At 38.6% G+C, this 19,516-nt stretch overlaps 1 protein-coding gene across 2 annotated transcripts in view; it reads right to left on the reverse strand.

Moving 5' to 3' along the window:
* The window catches only part of RPS6KA6 (ribosomal protein S6 kinase A6), a 188,350-nt gene extending 170,839 nt beyond the window's left edge, over positions 1-17,511 (reverse strand). For both annotated transcript variants that reach the window (XM_045050812.1, XM_023249024.2), the window contains exon 1: positions 16,858-17,511. In XM_045050812.1, the coding sequence (XP_044906747.1) occupies positions 16,858-16,935 (78 nt within the window). In that variant the 5' untranslated portion in view covers positions 16,936-17,511. The remainder of the gene's footprint in view (positions 1-16,857) is intronic.
* Between the last annotated feature and the right edge of the window lie 2,005 nt (positions 17,512-19,516).

A 19,516-nucleotide genomic window follows, 5' to 3' on the forward strand; every position in this document is an offset into this window, starting at 1 on the left:
AAGTAAGGTTCCTTTTCCATGTAGCAAAAATGATTGTAGAAGAACACTAAATAAAAGCAAGAGGGACATATGTCCAAACATAATAATCCTCTCCAACTGACACAATCAAATGCCAGGAGTAAGGGGAGGGAGTTAAAACAAGAATAAGGCACCAAATGAATTGCCACACATACTGTGACTCCACTCTTGATAGCTGGCTTAAATAGAGGAAATCTATTAATATTTTGTAAAACCTGCCAATATTTTTTTAGAAAGCAAAGAGTGGGAAGCAACTATCATTTAATCTGCAAGTAATAATACCACAGGACTATAGACTTAAAACATTAATGCCCCAGCAAAATAAAATTTAAGAAAAGCTTTCTATAAGCCTAAATTTGTTGGTCTTTTTAACACAATACACTGTCTTTTCAGACATTTTCTTGTGACTATGGAAGAATGGATGTATACACTTAATTGGTATTCAGTTATCAAGAGAAACCTAGAGCATTAACCAAATGATAGATATCTAATAACTAACATAACACCTTACACATAAACAGGCATTTAAAATAATCTACTGAATAAATGCATGCAAAATAATATTTAGAACCAATTAAAGCCAATTTCATTACCATCATGCTTTAAAAAGGACTAGTAGGGGCGCCTGGGTGGCGCAGTCAGTTAAGCGTCCGACTTCAGCCAGGTCACGATCTCGCGGTCCGTGAGTTCGAGCCCCGCGTCAGGCTCTGGGCTGATGGCTCAGAGCCTGGAGCCTGCTTCCGATTCTGTGTCTCCCTCTCTCTCTGCCCCTCCCCCATTCATGCTCTGTCTCTCTCTCTGTCCCAAAAATAAATAAACGTTGAAAAAAAATTAAAAAAAAATAAATAAAAAGGACTAGTAGTGGGGCGTCTGGATGGCTCAGTTGGTTAAGCTTTGGACTTCAGCTCATGTCATGATCTCACGGTTCATGGGTTCGGCCTATGCATTCAGCTCTGTGCTGATAGCTCAGAGCCTGGAACCTGCTTCAGATTTGTGTCTCCCTCTTTCTCTGCCCCTCCTCCATTCACTCTGTCTCTCTCAAAAAATATATAAAACATTAAAAATTAATAAAAAATAAAAAGGACTAGTAGTTCTGCAAATGATAGGTTATTATGAGTTGAACTAAGCATATCAATATCATATACACATTACAAGGTATTTGTGGAACATTTGAGTTTTTAAAAGTTGTTGGTCCTGAGAAACTTAACAGAAGACCAGGAGGGAGGGGAAAGGGGGAAAATAAGTTACAGAGAGGGAAGGAGGCAAACCATAAGAGACTCTTAAATACTGAGAACAAACTGAGGGTTGATGGGAGGTGGGGGAGAGAGAAAAGTGGGTAATGGGCATTGAAAGGGGCACCTGTTGGGATGAACACTAGGTGTTGTATGGAAACCAATTTGACAATAAATTATAATAATAATAAAGTAAAAACAAAAAATAAAAATAAAATAAAAGTTTGATTCAGTGACAGAGAAGCAGCTTCCCTGGTTATTATTCAGGCAGGAATGTTTACTCTGCTTGGTTGAAATCAAAGCTAATGACTTTAATGGTTTTTAATAGATCCAATGTATGCCTAATGCCAAGGCACTGGCCATCCGGCCAGTATCATATTACCTACAACATATGCATTAGAAAGTTTACTTTCAAAGAATATGTACATATAGATGTGCAGAGGAATTCACGTGTATACATGACATATGTACATACATGGCATTCTTTGGTAGTAATTCTTCTTCCTGGAGTAACCTCTTAGAGATATGAAGTCCATGTAATTTCATTAAAATACTACCTTGGGAAACGTGAAATAAGTTTAAACTGCCCATTTAGTTAATTTTCAGGGTAAAAAAGTACTTTGTTTAGGACACTTAAATTTTAGAGTCATTTTGTTAAAACAACAGGACTTTATTAATCTTGTCAAACATTACAAAGCACAATTGCTTTACTTCTCAAAATAATAAGAAACACATTAATTTTCATCTTATATATGAGGAAACTGAAGATCTTTATTTGCTTTTGCACTTTGTCAGATATCAGTTAAGCATATTTGTGTGGATCTATTTCTGGGTTCCCTATTTTGTTCCATTAATCTATGTATCTATTCTTCCATCAATACAACACTGTCTTAATTACTTGCTGTAATATAGTAAATCTTAACTTTCCATATAGAATAATTCCTTGCATTTAGTCTTCTTTTTCAAAATTGTTTTAGATATTCTAGGTCTTATATAAAAATGTGTATGTGTAGGAAAAATTTCATTGACTTTTGTTGACCTTTATTTTGAGTAGATATGGTTATTAAATTGGCAGATCTGATTTACTTATCCGATATGGTTACCAACAACTTGTCTATATCCTCTCCTTATCTTTAATATTGTCCTTATGGGGGGGTGGGGGCAACAATGTATAGATAAAAGAGCATGAAATTATGAAAATTATCTAGGTTCAAATTCCAAATATGCCTCCCACTAATTTATACGTCTTTTTCTCATCTGTTAAAAAGATGCACCTTTTTCTTATCAAGCTATTTTGAAGAGTGAATAAAACTGAAGAGATCATACATGCTCAATAAATGTCATATCTTTCTCCCTTAGGTTTAGAAACATTTAAAATGGAATGTATTCCACTGTCTTTTAGGTAAAAATGTTGCATTAGGTGTTAGATTACTATATTCCCTCTTAAAGTGTGTGCCCAATCACTTTATAGGAGAGGCAGATAGGTCCTATAGTAAGAATAATTGTCTATGGCCTTTGAAATTTTTGTTACAGATGTAGTAGGATATTTTATTGAAAACAGAGTCACTATCTCCTTACTTAGCTGGTAAGGCACATAGATCATTTTAATCTACACATTATAAGGATAAGCAACATCAAAATCAGCTAGAACACTTATATTTTGTCTTTACTCTTATGGGAAAGCATGTTCCTCAAAACTACACAGCAAGAGTATACAAGACAGCTCAAGTACTTCCAATACCCCAGCCATATCTTAAAATAGCAATAAAATGAAACACGCAGAAAAAACAATACAATTCACAGGAAATTTATTTTAGGGCTAATTGCTAGCTTTTGTAATTGATATGCTTTTTGTTGTTGTTGGATAATGAGAACTATATCACTAATTATATTTCTACTCTGACCCAGAACTATGTTTTTATATCCTTGGTTGTATACCATAATCATCTGGGGAATGATGCCCAGGCCCCCACCAGATCAGTAAATTATGACTCTCTATGAGTCACTAGCATGGAAAATTATTTTTAAAATCCCAGGTATATATAATATACAGTCAGAGTTGAGAACTACCAGCCCAAGGAAATTCAAAGCCAAATTTGCAATTCAACTATATTTTAAATGTGTAGACGACTCTTATAGCCTACTTACCTGTGTTCTATTTCACTCTCCCACTGCATCTCCATCCTTTCCATACATCTCCTACTTTGTTTTTCTTTATCCTAAATACCAAACTAGTTTCTTATTGGATTGTATTTCCTATAAATCATCTAAAAGACTTTGTGAAATGAAGGAAGGTATAAGTAAAATTCTCTCTCAGGTGCATACATACACATGCACACATGCACACATGCACACACACACACACACAGTAGGACCTACTTCAAATGTATAGATACAGGTTGAAATCCAGCAGCAAAATCAGTTATATAGAATTCCTCCAGGTAAATTCAGAAAACACTGCTATTATCTACAAAAACCTGATTAAGCTCAACTCTAAATCTCTCTCCCATCCAACTCCTTTCCCACTTCTTATGTAAAAACAAACCAAAAGAAAACAAAATACACAAAGAAAACTATCAGCAAGAATAGTAAATAATCTTTGAAAATAACGTGTAAACATTGTATAGCAAATTCTGACAAAGTACTAAAAGGCTTTTCTAAATATTCCAAGTGCTTACCAAATCTTCAGAATTGCTGATAAAGACAATGAAAGCATCCACCAATACAGAAATTTTCAAGAAGGTAAAAAATTTTGTATTTCCTTCTCACAATTAGAGATGGAGACCATAAGAGAGGTGGCATTGAAACAACAGTGTGGTCCACAATAGCAACACCACCAAGTCAGTTCTTATGCAATGGTAATGATAATGATAAGCTCTCTTGATGAAATAATCAAGGTCAGTATATACCCTGAAGTAACTGACTGGAATATTTCCAGACCAGACCTGATTAAAGGAAACAGTTTTGGAGGAAACTGGAGGCACTTGTGGTGGAGAGAGCAGGGCCCTATTGGCCCCTCCCACTTCCTAATCCAAATAAACTTTGTGAAAACACACAAGAAATACAGATGTCCCTATTCCCTTTTCTACATTCCAGAAAGTAGCACCAACCACTATTTTCAGAACAGCCCTCTGCACCCAGGGGCTGCTGACCATTTAAGATGAATATTGATGAAACAAGAATTACAGGTCCAAGACCATTTAAAAAGCATGAAGGGGCGCCTGGGTGGATCAGTCAGTTGGGCATCTGATTTTGGCTCAGGTCATGATCTCACAGTTCCTAAGTTCCAGCCCTGCATTGGGCTCTGTGCTGACAGCTCAGAGCCTGGAGCCTCGGATTCTGTGTCTCCCTCTCCCTCTGCCCCTCCCCCGTTCGTGCTCCATCTCTGTCTCTCAAAAATAAATAAATGTTAAAAAGCATGAAAAACTTTTTAGCTAAGAAATAAATGCATTTGTCTGTAGCAGTAAAAATTTTAAGCACAGTAAGAAATCATCAGAGTGGTCTGCTTTTGTTCAAGACAATATGACAGAAGGGAAAGTTCATTTTAGCTTTCTATCTACCTATGCTGCAAAGATCTACTATCTTTGTACTAGTCCAGTGGCTAACATAGACACTTATATTGGCTGGAATGCATTAAATATGTACTAAATTAAGGACTATCAAAACACTCCTAATAAGTGTTGTTTTTCATTCTTCCCTCTTATTTCTAATCAGTTGCCAACTTCTGTTTTATCTCTGTAAGTTCTTTCCCCATAAGTCTTCTTTTCTACCCTTTTTGCCCTAGTTCAAAAATCTCACTATTACTTCCACTAATACAATAGCCTCCTAGCTGTTATTCCCCACCTTCAGTCTCTCCCTGACTCTGATCTATCCTACACACTACCATCAGTTATTTTTCAAAGCATAGATCTGGTCATGTCACTCATGTTCTTGACATCCTTTATTATATCCCCTTTATAAATTAACATTGAACCCTCAAATCCTTTTAAATCCCCATGAAAACTGGGACTAACCTACCTTTAGTACATTCCCTACCTCATCTCACACTGTATCTTCATTCTCACATCATAGACTTATATCCTAACAGTATTAGATTCTTCCTACAAGAACACCCCTATGTATTTGCCTCTACTGTCCCGATCCACCAGAAATATGCTCCGTTTATCTCTATCTGTGAAAATATTACCCACTCTCTAATGCCCTGCTCAAATTCCACCTCTTTCACAAGGCATTACCAGATCTATCCCTAAATCACTACCACAACCACCTCATTGTTGATGGTCTTGTGATTTGTATAACAGAAGTTTTCATACATGTCTATCTTCCCCACCCAAATGTAAACCCATGGGAATGGGGTAAGACTTTGTGTGGTATATATTTAGGCATTTCATATTACAGTACTATGTACTGCACTGCCTTGTACCCTATAAACACTTGATCAACTGAACCAATTCCTACCATGACAAAAGTTCAGAAAGGGGGGAAAAAAATAAATGTCAATGAAATACCTCATTAGCCAGTTATAATAAATTGAATTGTCTCTTATCCCCCCTAGTGCTCCTAACTTCATATTTTATCCCTGAATCACCCTATCTGTGATTACAAAAGTGATTACTATACTTCAATGAAATATTCAGATATAGGATGAAAGTCTTAAGAAAAACTTCTCATAATAGAGAAAGCTGGGGGCTATGACCACGGCTATCTAAATCCCAAAGGTTTTTTTTTTTCTTTTTGACAGAAAGATGGAGCATTTTATTATCTTTTAATATGAAATTTACTGTCAAATTGGTTTCCATACAACACCCAGTGCTCATCCCCACAGGTGTCCTCCTCAATGCCCATCACCCACTTTCCCCTCCCTCCCACCCCCATCAACTTTCAGTTTATTCTCAGTTTTTAAGAGTCTCTTATGGTTTGGCTCACTCCCTCTCTAACTTTTTTCTTCCCTTCCCCTCCCCCATGGTCTTCTGTTAAGTTTCTCAGAATCCACATAAGAGTGAAAACATATGGTATGTTTATAGCAGCACTTTCAACAATAGCCAAATTATGAAAGATCCTAAATGTCCATCAACTGATGAATGGATAAAGAAATTGTGGTTTAGGGGCGCCTGGGTGGCTCCGTCGGTTGAGCGTCCGACTTCGGCTCAGGTCACGATCTCATGGTCCGTGAGTTCGAGCCCCGCATCGGGCTCTGGGCTGATGGCTCAGAGCCTGGAGCCTGCTTCCCATTCTGTGTCTCCCTCTCGCTCTGACCCTCCCCATTCATGCTCTGTCTCTCTCTGTCTCAAAAATAAATAAACGGTAAAAAAAAAATTAAAAAAAAAAAAAAGAAATTGTGGTTTATATATATACAATGGAATACTACTTGGCAATGAGAAAGAATGAAATATGACCTTTTGTAGCAATGTGGATGGAATCAGATAGTGTTATGCTAAGTGAAATAAGTCATACAGAGAAAGACAAATCCCAAAGTTAATATAGGTGACCATAATTCAGAGTTTAAGGGTGGGGGAAAGAAAAATGATGATGATTGCGGGGAAAGAGAGGGAAACCCTCTGTATTAGAGACGTACTATTTGCAAAGCAACTTTTATTTATTTTATTATCCTTAGATCTTTTTTAAAAAAAATAGTCATGGTTTAATTTGATGTTAAATTGTATTCACTATCTCTAAAACAACTCCAAGCATTTTGTAATGCAAGAGTTATCTTGTCCAAGAAATTCAGCTATACACATTTCTGTTGCTTTCCTACATACCCTCATCTGGACAAAAAATTCAAAGCATCAAAAGGCTTAATACTGCCTAACAGTATTATATGCATAATACTGCCATAACAATTACAAACAAAATTTGTTGGTAGAGCTGAAATAAGATAGAATTTATTTTTCCCCCTTCCATGAAACAATTGCACTGTGAAAGACATATGCCCTAATTCTGGTACTGAAAGATATTTTCATTTTTTTGTTGTTGTTGTTTTTGTGATAAGTGTATTAAACCCAGTACTGAATTTTTTAACATAACAATGCTTGAAATTTTTTTTTCCCATTTACAAATGAAGAAACTTAGTCTCAGAGACACTAAGTGTTGGGTCACACATCTAGTATGAGTTGGAGGGGAGAATGGAACCCATATTAATAAGCTTCCTAAACCCATGTTCTTTCCTCTGTTACTATAGGGTCTCATTAAATTAAATAAAACTAGCAATTTTTCTCAATCTGCCATATTGGTGTCATTCTGGTTAAATATTTAAAGTCTGTGGCTTTAATCCCAAACTGTTTTTATCAGTGAACTTTATTTCTAAATTAACTTCTTTAAACAAAGCCAGTATTGATAAAGAAATAATATTAAAGTACCATTTAGAGAAATGAAGATGGTGGCATAGCAGGAGGACCCTAGGCTCATCTCATCCCATCTCTTGAATACATCTAGATGACTATCAAATTATTCTGAATACCAAAGACATCAACCTGAAGACTGATAGAACAAACTCCACAACAAAAGGGAGAGAAGAAGCCACATCCAAGAAGGTAGGAAGTGCAGAGACTTGGTTTGGGGAAGAAATGGATGACAGGTGGTGTAGGAGGAAGGAAGCCATGGTCCCAGAGAAATGTAAGAGAGAGAGAAGCATACAGTGGAACTCATAAAGATAATACTTCCCCAAAACCACTGCCTGGGAAAACGAGAGGAGCTGATTTTCATGAGTTTTGCAAGGAACAGGGCTTGAAGACTGGAGTTTTAAAGGTCTGAGGCTAGGCTGGATAGAGCCCTGAGGGTACTACCCTACTCCTGGGGAGAGGCAGCCAAACAAATCTAGGGGCAGACAGCATAGAAACAGTGATCTGAGGAATGCCTGGGTAACAAGGGGTAGATTACTGGCTCTTCTTGGATGTCCTACATGAGAGATAACATTGACAGGCAAGCCTCTTCAGGGACAGAGAAGCCCTCATGCTCCATTTCCCTCCCCCCTCAGCATAAACACAGAGCCATCTGCCAAGGGCAGCTCAGCCCTAACACTGGCTGCCTGGTCTGTTTGTTTTGGGTACCACATCCCTGCACTCTGGTGCAACTGCCCTTCCAGGTTAATCCAGCAAATCGAAACCCTTCCCAGTGGACTGGCGCAGGCTGCTGCCCACATCACTTCCCTAGAGCCTGGAGTTCTGAAAGTCTCCAGGCTTGGCTGGGAGAGAACCTGGAGGGCACTGCACTGCTCCTGGAGAGAAGGCAGTAAAACATCCCAGAGGCAGATAGTGATTAGGGAAGGCACCTGAGACACAAAGGAGGGAACCTGTTTGCTCTTCCCGGGGTGCTTCCCTGATGGCAGCAAGCACAGAAATCCTACTTCAGGGACAAAGGAGCTGGCTAGCCCCATTTTCCTCCTCCGCATAAAAACAGGACCAACTTCTGCACCACAGTGCCAATACTGGCTGCCTAACCTGATTATGCCAGGTCCCATACCCCTGTATTCTGCAAGTAAGGACTTTCTAGGTGAAGTTTGCCTCTGTCCCAGCATGCTGGGCCTCTTCCTGAGAAGACCAGCAGAACTCCCACCCACACCATGTCTCCCAACAGGACAGTTCTGCAAGGCTTCAGTTCTAGTGGAAATAGCATCAGGTTTCATTCAATAAGCAGACCAAAGCACACCTAGTTAAAACTCACCACACTCTAGCCAAGGACCAAACACTGCCCACTGCAGGCAAGGAGAGCCTCTGCAGACAACTGGTATGAAGGATAGAGCAGCCAAAATACAACAGCAGATGCACACAGCACATTCCAGTGAGACTCCCTGAAGTGTCAGGCCCTGAACACTGTATGATTTCTTCTGCAGAAAGCCATTACACTAAGGAATAGGAAACATAACAGGCTTTTCTAACACAGAAGAAAAGACAGAGACTTAGAAAAAATGCCAAAATGGAGGAATTCATCCCACATGAAACAAGATAAGGTCATGGCAAAAGATCTAAGCAAAACAGATATAAGAAATATGTCAGATGGAGAATTTAAAGCAATAATCATAGAGTTGCCTGAGTGGCTCAGTCACTTAAGCATCTGACTCCTGATTTGGTTCAAGTCATGATCTCATGGTTTGTGAGATTGAGCCCTGCATCAGGCTCCATGATGTCAGCATGAAGACTGCTTGAGATTCTCTCTCTCTCTCTCTCTCTCTCTCTGCCTGTCCCCTGCTCACTCGCTTGCTCTCTCTCGCTCTCTCTCCCTCAAAAATAAATAAACTTTATAGAAAAACAAATTAATAAAAATAAAGCAACAATCATAAGGAAACTCGCTGGACTTGAGAAAAGAATGGAAGACTTTGGGGAGGTCCTTACTGCAGAGATAAAAGAGTTAAAAAAATCAGTCAGAAATGAAAAACGCAATAACTGAGGTTCCAAACACACTGAATGCAATGACACAAGGCTGGAAAAAGAAGAGGAATGTATAAGTGATACAGAAAAAAATAATGGCAAATTAATGAAGTTCAACAAAAGAGAGAAAGAATTATGGAACAAGGAGAATTAGGGAACTCAGTGACTCCATCAAACATAATAACATTCATATTATAAAAGTCCTAGAAGAAGAAGAGAAAAGGGGAAAGAAAATTTATTTGAGGAAATAATAGGTGAAAACTTCCCTAACATGGGGAAGGAAACATATATCCAGATACAGGAGGCACAGATAACTCTCATCAAAATCAACAAAAGCAGGACAACACCAAGACAGTGTAATTAAATTTGCAAAATATAGCACAAAATAAAAAATCTTAAAAGCAGCAAGACAAAAGAAGTACCTAATTTACAAGGAAACATCCATAAAGCTAGCTATGCATCTGTCAACATAAACTTGGCAAGCCAGAAGGGAGTGGCATGATATATTCAAAGTGCTGAATGGGAAAAATCTGCAGCCAAGAATACTCTATCCAGCAAGGCTATCATTCACAATAGAAGGAGAGATAAAGAGTTTCCCAAACAAACAAAAATGAAAGGAGTTCATGACCACTAAAGTAGCACTGCAAAACATATTACAGGGGACTCTTTGAGTGGAAAAGAAAGACCAGAAGTGACAAAGGCAAGAAAAAAAAAAGCAGAAAATCTGCAGAAACAATGACAAAATGGGCACTAAAATGGCACTAAATACATATCTATCAATAATCACTCTGAATGTAAATGGAATAAATGCTCCAATCAAAAAATATAGGGTGTCAGACAGATTAAAAAGAAACAATTCCTATCAATATGCTGCCTACAAAAAAATCCATTTTAGAACTAAAGGTACCTGCAGATTCAAAGTGAGAGGATGAAGAAATATTTATCATGCAAACAAAGTCAAACGTCAGAGGAGCAATACTTACATCAGACAAATGAAATTTTAAACCAAAGACTGTAACAAGAGATGAAGAGCACTATATCATCATATATCCAACAAGATCAAACAAATGTAAACATTTATGCCCCTAATAGGAAATCACCCAAATATATGCAATAATTAATAATAGAATTAAAGGAAATCATTGACAATAATATAATAACAGTAGCAGATTTTACATCCCACTTACATCAATGGACAGATCATCTAAGCATAAAATCAACAGGGAAACAATGCTTTTAAAAGGCACATTGGACCAGATGGACTTAACAGATATATCCAGAGCACTCTACCCTATAGCAACACAATTCACATTATCTTCAAGTGCACCTTATCTTCAAGTGCACACTAGATCACAAATTAGGCCCCAACAAATACAAAAAGAGTTAGAACGTACCATGCATATTTTCCATCCACAACACTATGAAACTTGATGTCAACTAGAAGAAAGAAAATTGGAAAGACCACAAACACAAAGAGGTTGAAGAACATGCTACTAAACAATGGTTGGGGCAACCAGGAAATCAAAGAAGAAATAAAAATATACATGAAAACAAATGAAAATGAAAAAACAATGGTCTAAGACCTTTCAGATGCAGCAAAAACAGTCATAAGAAGGTAGTATATAGCAATACAGGCCTATATCCAGAAGCGAGAAAAATCTCAAATAAACAACCTAACCTTACACTTAAGGGAGCTTGAAAAAGAACAATGAACGAATCCTAAAGCCAGCAGAAGAAGAGAAATAATAAAGATTAGACAAGAAATGGAGGAAAAACTTCCAAATTCATTCTCTCAGGCCAACATTACCCTGATACCAAAACCAGACAAAGACACCACTAAAAAAGAGAACTACAGGCCAACATCCCTGATGCATATGGATGCAAAAATTCTCAATAAAATAGTAGCAAATTGAATCCAACAGTACATTAAAAGAATCATTCTCCACAATCAAGTAGGATTTATTCCTGGGCTACAACGTGGTTCAATATTTGCAAATCAATCAACATGACACTACATTAATAAAAGAAAGGATTAGAACCATATGATCTTTGCAATAGATGCAGAAAAAGCATTTGACAAAGTACAACATCCATTCATGATAGCATTTGACAAAGTACAACATCCATTCATAATAAAAACCCTCAACAAGGGCTAGAGGAAACATACCTCAACATAATAAGGGCCATATACAAAAAACGCACTCTTCAAATCATCTTCAATGGGCAAAAACTGAGAGCTCTTCCTCTTCAGTCAGGAAAAATACAAGGATGTCCACTCTCACCACTGTTATTTAACATGGCACTACTAGTCTTAGTCACAGCAATAAGACAGCAAAAAGGAATAAAAGGCATCCAAATCAATAAAGAAGTCAAACTTTCACTATTTGTAGATGACATGATAATTTATATAGAAAACCTGAAAGACTCCCCTCAAAAAACTGCTAGAACTGACATACAAATTTAGTAAAGTCACAGGATACAAAATGAACATACAGAAATCCCATTTACAATTGCACAAAAAACAATAAGATACCTAGGAATAAACCTAACCAAAGAAGTGAAAGACCTGTACTCTGAAATCTATAAAACACTGATTAAAGAAATTGAAGATAACACAACAAATGGAAAAACATCCCATGCTCATGGACTGGAAGAACAAATATTGTTAAAATGTCTATATTACCAACGCAATCTATATATTTAGTGCAATCCCTATCAAAATACCCCCAGTATTTTTCACAGAACTAGAACAAACGATCCTAAAATTTGTATAGAACCACAAAAGACCACGAAATGCCAAAGCAACATTGAAAAAGAAAAGCAAAGCTGGAGGCATCACAATTCCAGATTTCAAGTCATATTACAAAGCTGTAGTGATCAAGAGAGTATGGTACTGGCACAAAAAGAAACACTTAGATAATGGAATAGAATAGAAAACCCAGAAATGAACCCACAACTATATAGTCAACTAATCTTTGACAAAGCAGAAAAGAATATCCAATTGGGGAAAAAAAAAGGCTCTTCAACAAACGCCGTTGGAAATACTATAGGCATGCAAAAATGAAAAGACTGAAACTGGACCACTTTCTTACACAATACACAAAAATAAATTCTAAATGGATGAAAGACCTAAATGTGAAAGAGGAAACCATCAAAACACTAGAGGAGAACACAGACCGCAATCTCTTTGACATCAGCCATAGCAACTTTTTACTAGACACATCTCTGAAGGCAAGGAAAACAAAACAAAACAAAAAAGATATTGGGACTTCATAAAAATAAAAACCTGCTGCACAGCAAAGGAAATAATCAACAAAACTAAAAGGCAACCTACTGAATGGGAGAATATATTTGCAAATGGAGTATCTGATAGAGGGTTAGTATCCAAAATATATAAAGAACTTATAAAATCCAACATCTAAAAAACAAAGAATCCAATTAACAAACAGGCAGAAGACATGAATAGACATTTTTTCCAAAGAAGTCAGACAGATGGACAACAGCCACATGCAAAGGCTCATTATCACACATCATCAGGGAAATACAAATCAAAACTACAATGATTTATCACCACACAACAGTCAGAATGGCTAAAATTAACAACACAGGAAACCACAGGTGTTGGTGAGTCTGCAGAGGAAGGGGAACCCTCTTACACTGTTGGGGGAATGCAAACTTGTATAGCCACTCTGGAAATCAATATGGAGGTTCCTCAAAACTTTTAAAATTGAACTACCCTAGATTCAGCAATTGCACTACTAGGTATTTACCCTAAGGATACAAAAATACTGATTAGAAGGGATACATGTACCGGGATGTACAGAAGTATTATCAACAATACCCAATTTATGGAAAGAGTCCAAATGACCGTCAACTGATGAATGGATAAAAGTGGTATATATAATGGAATATTACTCAGCTATAAAAAAGAATGAAACCTTGCCATTTGCAAGGACCTGGATGAGCTAGAGAGTATTATGCTAAGTGAAATAAGTTAGAGAAAGGCAAATATCATCTGATTTCACTCATATGTGGGATTTAAGAGACAAAACAAATGCATATGGAGGAAGAAAAAAGACAGGAAAACCAAAAAACGGACTCTTAACTATAGAAAACAAACTGATGGTTACCAGAGGTAGGGTGTGTGGGGTGATGGGTTAAATAGGTGATGGGGATTAAGGAGGGTACTTGTGATGCGCACTGGGTGCTGTATGTGAGTGTTTAATCACCAAATTCTACTCCTGAAAATAATATTACACTGTATGATCTTAGGATGAGGAGTTCAAGCCCCACACTGGGTTAGAGATTACTTAAATAAATAAACTTCCAAAATAATATGCAATTTGAAAACTATAATCAATTCCTCCATCACGAAGCAAGCACTGTCTCACCAAAAACAACCAACCAACCAACCAACTAAATGCACACTGTAATGTATATTGCACTAACTCATGAAAAGTTAACTTTACTAAATCAGGCTGTTCTTTATGACCCTTACCCAGGAGTGTTCAATACCCATCAGACCTCAAGTAACACCTCTTCCTTCATCCAGACAAAAATCCAGGCAAGAGCTAAAATTATGGCTTTCTAGAGGGTGATGCCCTTTGAAGTTCCTACTCCTAGTATACTTAATTAAGACAGTCACTGTAAGAGCTCTCGCAACCAAAGCCTCTTGCTTATCCTATTTCCACTCTCCCAAAAACCTTCTCAGAAACCAACAGAGCCCATATTTGCCCTTTTCAGGCCCATTTTCCACCTCTCACTGGAACCAAGCTGGTTCTTATCTAAAACATCCAACACATTTCCCCACAGGACAATTTTACAAACAGTGGTTAGTTCTTCATCATTATACCTCACTATTGTGCACTGGTCTAAAAATGTAACTATTAATAAGTTTTTCCTGTAGGAAATCATGTTCAGAATCTCAAACAAGCAATCCTCACACTTTTGAATGTTAATTCAGAGGTTAACAATTGCCCATGAAATAAGACAAGTAAAAGATAGATGCGGAAAAAGACTCCACAGTATATGATAGTGCATATAATCTTTAATTTTACCAGGATACAACACACAAAAAAACTGACAGAAATAACTCCTTTGACATTAAAGTTAACACATTCTCACTCACATTTTCTTTAAGGATTCCAATACATTTTCAAAAAACATATTCCACAATTAAAGCATCCTTAGTCCTAAAAACTATCATGACTGGGGCTGCAAAGCTCATGCTGAAGGGTTAATATTCCTAAAGTCAACATCAACAAACAAGAAATTAAAATAAATATAAAGTCTGGGAGGTAAAATTGTTTCCTTCTTATCAAAAGAACACTATTATAAACAACAACAACAAAAAAGCTCTTTTACATACTAAACAGGTCTGTTCAGATATAGCACTTAGGTTTCACCTAGAATATTTTTAAGTCACTTGAAGAATTAAATCTAAAAAATCATAACTGTTCTAGACAAAGGAGGCAAAAATGCTATCTTCACCACAGTACCTTCACCTTTTGTTTTACTTCAGAGGGTTTAACAATTTCCACTTGAGTATTTTCCAAACTGCGGAGTTAGAGAGACCCATTGTTAAATCTCTATAATAACCTAAAACATACTGCAAACAACAAAAATACCATATATGGTAATTATGATTTAAAACAGTTCTGCATGCAAATGTAACAAAAATAATAAAATAGTAGGCATGCAAAAGGCTCTCCATCTCCCACCCCATCCTTATATACAAGCATTTAACTGTTTTTATAAACGTGATACCTGGGACTATAAGTCAACTGATTACATTAGTGAATAAAATAAAATTCCTCTCCCTTTTAATGGTCTTGCTAGAAAATTCTTGAAGTACGAATCAATTCCAAGAAGAAATGAACCCTTTTTCATTTATCCTGTTCTTAAGAGATGTAGACTATTAAAATGCATTTTGGAACTGCTTAATTTACTTGTAAAATATGTACTATAGTGGAGAAGGTTCAACTTTAGACTCCTGAATTCATTTCTGTTACACATTTCTTGTTAAATGTTATCCTGGCACGTAATTTTAACCCCAATTTGTTGGAAATTTGAAAAAGATAAAAGAACGAGTTAAACAGAGAACAGTCCAAAGTGTATTTTTAAGGATGGAGCAGTATTTGAAGACAAATTTGCATCTTGAGATGCGGAGGACTGCGATTGCCAGTGCTACCTCAAAATATCCTATTGTGAATCAATACTTGGCATTCACGTATTTTTATGAGGTCTATTGTGGCCTCTACTGGGGTACTATGCTGCCAATCCATTAAGTTATCATAAAAGGATCCAATTTTCTATCCCCAAAGTCTCATTTTTAGTGTTTAAATGCTGCCCGCTTCTAACAACACCAACAAACAGCAATAACACTGCTTTTACAGAGTACCTGTGCACATCTAAGTGTTCACTACATAGCTGACCTAAGTCCAACCAGAACAGTTTCAGAAGAGCGAGAACAGAGAAAAATCAAAATATCCTGGTTGAACCTAGTAGTCTTCCAAAGATTCCTCTTAATAAGGGCTGGGGTTTCCTTTGCGTTTTCTTTTAAAGACTAACAGGGCAGAGACATCATTTGGGGAAAGAAGGGCAGGAGGAAGAGGGTGGTGGAACTGAGGGGACCACAGAACATCACCTTAATGTAAATAAAGAAACCTGGCTGCCAGTTAATCTCTACTTGGGTTGTTACAAAAACCACAACATGCCACGGAGAATCCAGCAACCTAAGTAAGGAGCACACATCCCTATAAGCAAAGGTCCCCAGAGTTAGTCTGACACCTAGGTATGTTTTTGTTGCGCTGGAATCCTAAAGCACACGGGGTTCTACAGCTAACTGGAATCAGCAGCTGTCCCCGAAAGTGATCCCAACCAGCAAACCCGGCGCAGCAGAGAAAGAGGAATGCACAGAGCTAGGCGCTGCACCAGGGGGGTTCCCTAGTCCCATTTCAGGTCGCAAAGGGAAGAAACTTAGTCACAACTCCAGCGTGGTTCGTGCAGCAGGAGCTCCTTCTGAGAAGGAGCCCAGGCCCGGGCTGCTCTCACTCCCCACGCCCTAGCCCGCCGTCTCCAGGGAATGCACAGTTGGGGCCGCGCGTGCTTCACCATCCTGCAGCCTCAAGGGATCTTGCCTGGGCACCCCGTTCCCTAGCCCTATGCCCCTTCTCTCTCAGGCCTCCAGCCAGCGTCCTGTGGAAAGGAGGGGGTTGGCTCCAGTCCTCGGCCACCATACTAACCTCGCCGCTGCTTGCGCCGCCTCCGAACACCTCCATTTCTTGGTTCCAAAGCTCCTCCTGAGGAGTGAACGGTAGCATTGCCCCTTCAGGAGCACTTGAACAGGAGCTGCCAACCGCTGGAGCGACCGCGCATCCCGTCGTTTGAGCTTGCCTGCCGCCGCCAACACCCACGTAACCCTCAGACCCTGCTTCAGCCACCGCTGCCCTCGCTGCAGCGTCCGCTCACAGGCTGCGAGCTGAGGATCGCCACCGCAGGCAGCTGCCCCAATAGACAAGAAAACTCTGCTGCCTCACGGAGAGCTCCTCTCGACTGGTGCTCAGCACTGCCGCCGCCGCGACTGTCGCTTGGCGTTGACTCTGTCCCCCACCCCTCTTCCTAGGGCCCCCTCCCCATCCCCAGCTCTGTCAATATGGCGGCAGCGGTGGCGTTACCTGTGCAGCGCTTGGAAACCACCCCCACCTACCCACAGTGGCAGCACAGTAGCGTCACCCGAACGTCAATGGAGATTCCCCAGCCTGGGGTGATGAGTGGGTGGGAAAGAAAGGAGGGGGTGGATACGGAGGACAGCGTGGTTGGGGGTGGGTAAGAGGGAAGACGGACGCGCCGGGTGTAGAGGCGGGAGAAGAGTAGTAAAAGCCACTGCTAACGCTTCAATAAACCTGCCCACTACAGGGAGCATGCGCGTCGCTGTTCACACAGGCTCAGCAGGCCCTCTCAAGTCTATGAAGCTCGCTTGCTGGCGGGAGGATTCCCAAAATGAATGCTGGAACTGGGAGATGATCCTGAGTATTGGAGGAGTCAGTGTCAGGGGAGGACTCCAGGAATATCTGCTTGCAGGGCTCACAAAAGCAGGTAGGTATCCTATACACCAAACCACATCCATTTTTGTATAGTGATGAATACTACAGCGGGGGTTTTAGTCCAGTATTGGACTTCTAGAAGCTAGATGCAGAAATAAAATTCATCAAAAATAAATTAGTATACCTGCGCTCCCTTTCTCCTCCACCCCCTGCTCTTGTCCCTCTCACAGCATTTCCTCTGGTATTGATGACAGTATTGATGACACGCAGTGTTTCTAGTGTTCACATACACATGCACATAAATACACCACTTACTGGATTCTACCTGTCGTATTGAAAACAAAGTAATCGAAGCTAACCTCACCCCCCCCCCCAACACACACACACCCCGCTTAGAAGGTACTGGACCTGTAGTGAAAGTAATAATCATTTTCCTATCTTCTTCAAATCAAACCTTTGCTACTCTAAGCCACACGCTGTACTGGGAGCTAGTGATATAACTGAGATATATAAAGTACAGTCTCACACACGGGGGATGATCAAGATCCTTATCCAAACACTTTAGAACACTTAATAATAAAGTTATTCCGCTGTTGACACTTCAAAGACTTAAAATAGCAAAGGTAATAGCAACAAGGCAGCTCAATATCTTGAAGAGGTTTCTAATGGTCAATGTAAAATGCTAGCACCCTTTTCCCACTTACTACACATAGAGCTACTGTGTTGTGCTCTAAGAAAACACTGAACTATGCCCTCCATTTATTTCACCATAGCATGCAGTGCTAGGGAAGTAAAAAGCAGACCTACTACCTCAAATGCCAGTCAAATCCATGCACGTGTTATTATATGCTCCCTATCCCAGTCTTCCTAAACAACTTATTTTAATAGTAGTCAATACTAACAACTATTTAGTGATAGCCCACTATGCTCTTCATGAATTCATTTAGCACTCATAACAACTTGTAAAAAACATATTATCTGTATTTTAAAGATTAAGAAATTGAGCCCAGAAAAGTTCATTGTTTTTACCAAGACCTCACAGATATTAAATAGAAATTCTAGAATTAAAAATAGTTTTGCCTGATGTCGAACCTTATATCCCACTCTGTCGCTCTGTGAAACCCCTCTGATATTACCTTACCCTCTCCATACCCTCCTTCCTCTCGTCCCTAGGGAAAATGAGTCACCCATTTCTCTTTACTTCCATAAAATATTTTCCATATCCTTATTTCAACACCTTAACCTTCTTTACCAACAAACTTTGAGATTTTGATGTTAGTAAATTAACCTATTAACCTCTGCATTCAGAGCATAGGGCCGGTGCTCAATATGTTAGACGGACAAACAATACTCTATCTAGACACTGTGTTAAAGCTGTGGGCTAATATAAAAATGAATGGCACTACTAAACTCTGCAGAGTTTAATGCTTCTTTGTTCTGTGTTGATTCACTATATCAAAGATATATTCTGTGATTTTAAGTTACTAGTAACCAGGACCTATTATGTACAATTTTGACTAGCCCAGAGGTTCTTAGATTGTCGGTGAAAAATATTTTAGCTTTATTTAAGCACAAAGGCAGGTATTAAAGAAGACTCAAGCTTCAATTGTAGAGATTCTTGCTTTCACTTTAGTCTTCAGGAAAATTTTAGCCTAAAATTTTCTGTATACCTATGTATCTCTGGATCTCCAGTCATTCTAGCATAACATTAAAAGTTTACACAATATTTAGTAATATTTGGGTGGCTCTGGAACTGGGATGCACTACATCTAGTTTCTAAATAATGTATTGTTCATCATAAAAGGTGATGAGATGGGCTCTACCACCATTAGATCATGTGTTATGACTATTTTCAGGA

The sequence above is a fragment of the Felis catus genome, chromosome X (assembly GCF_018350175.1).
Source record: "Felis catus isolate Fca126 chromosome X, F.catus_Fca126_mat1.0, whole genome shotgun sequence".
Classification (NCBI taxonomy): Eukaryota; Metazoa; Chordata; class Mammalia; order Carnivora; family Felidae; genus Felis; species Felis catus.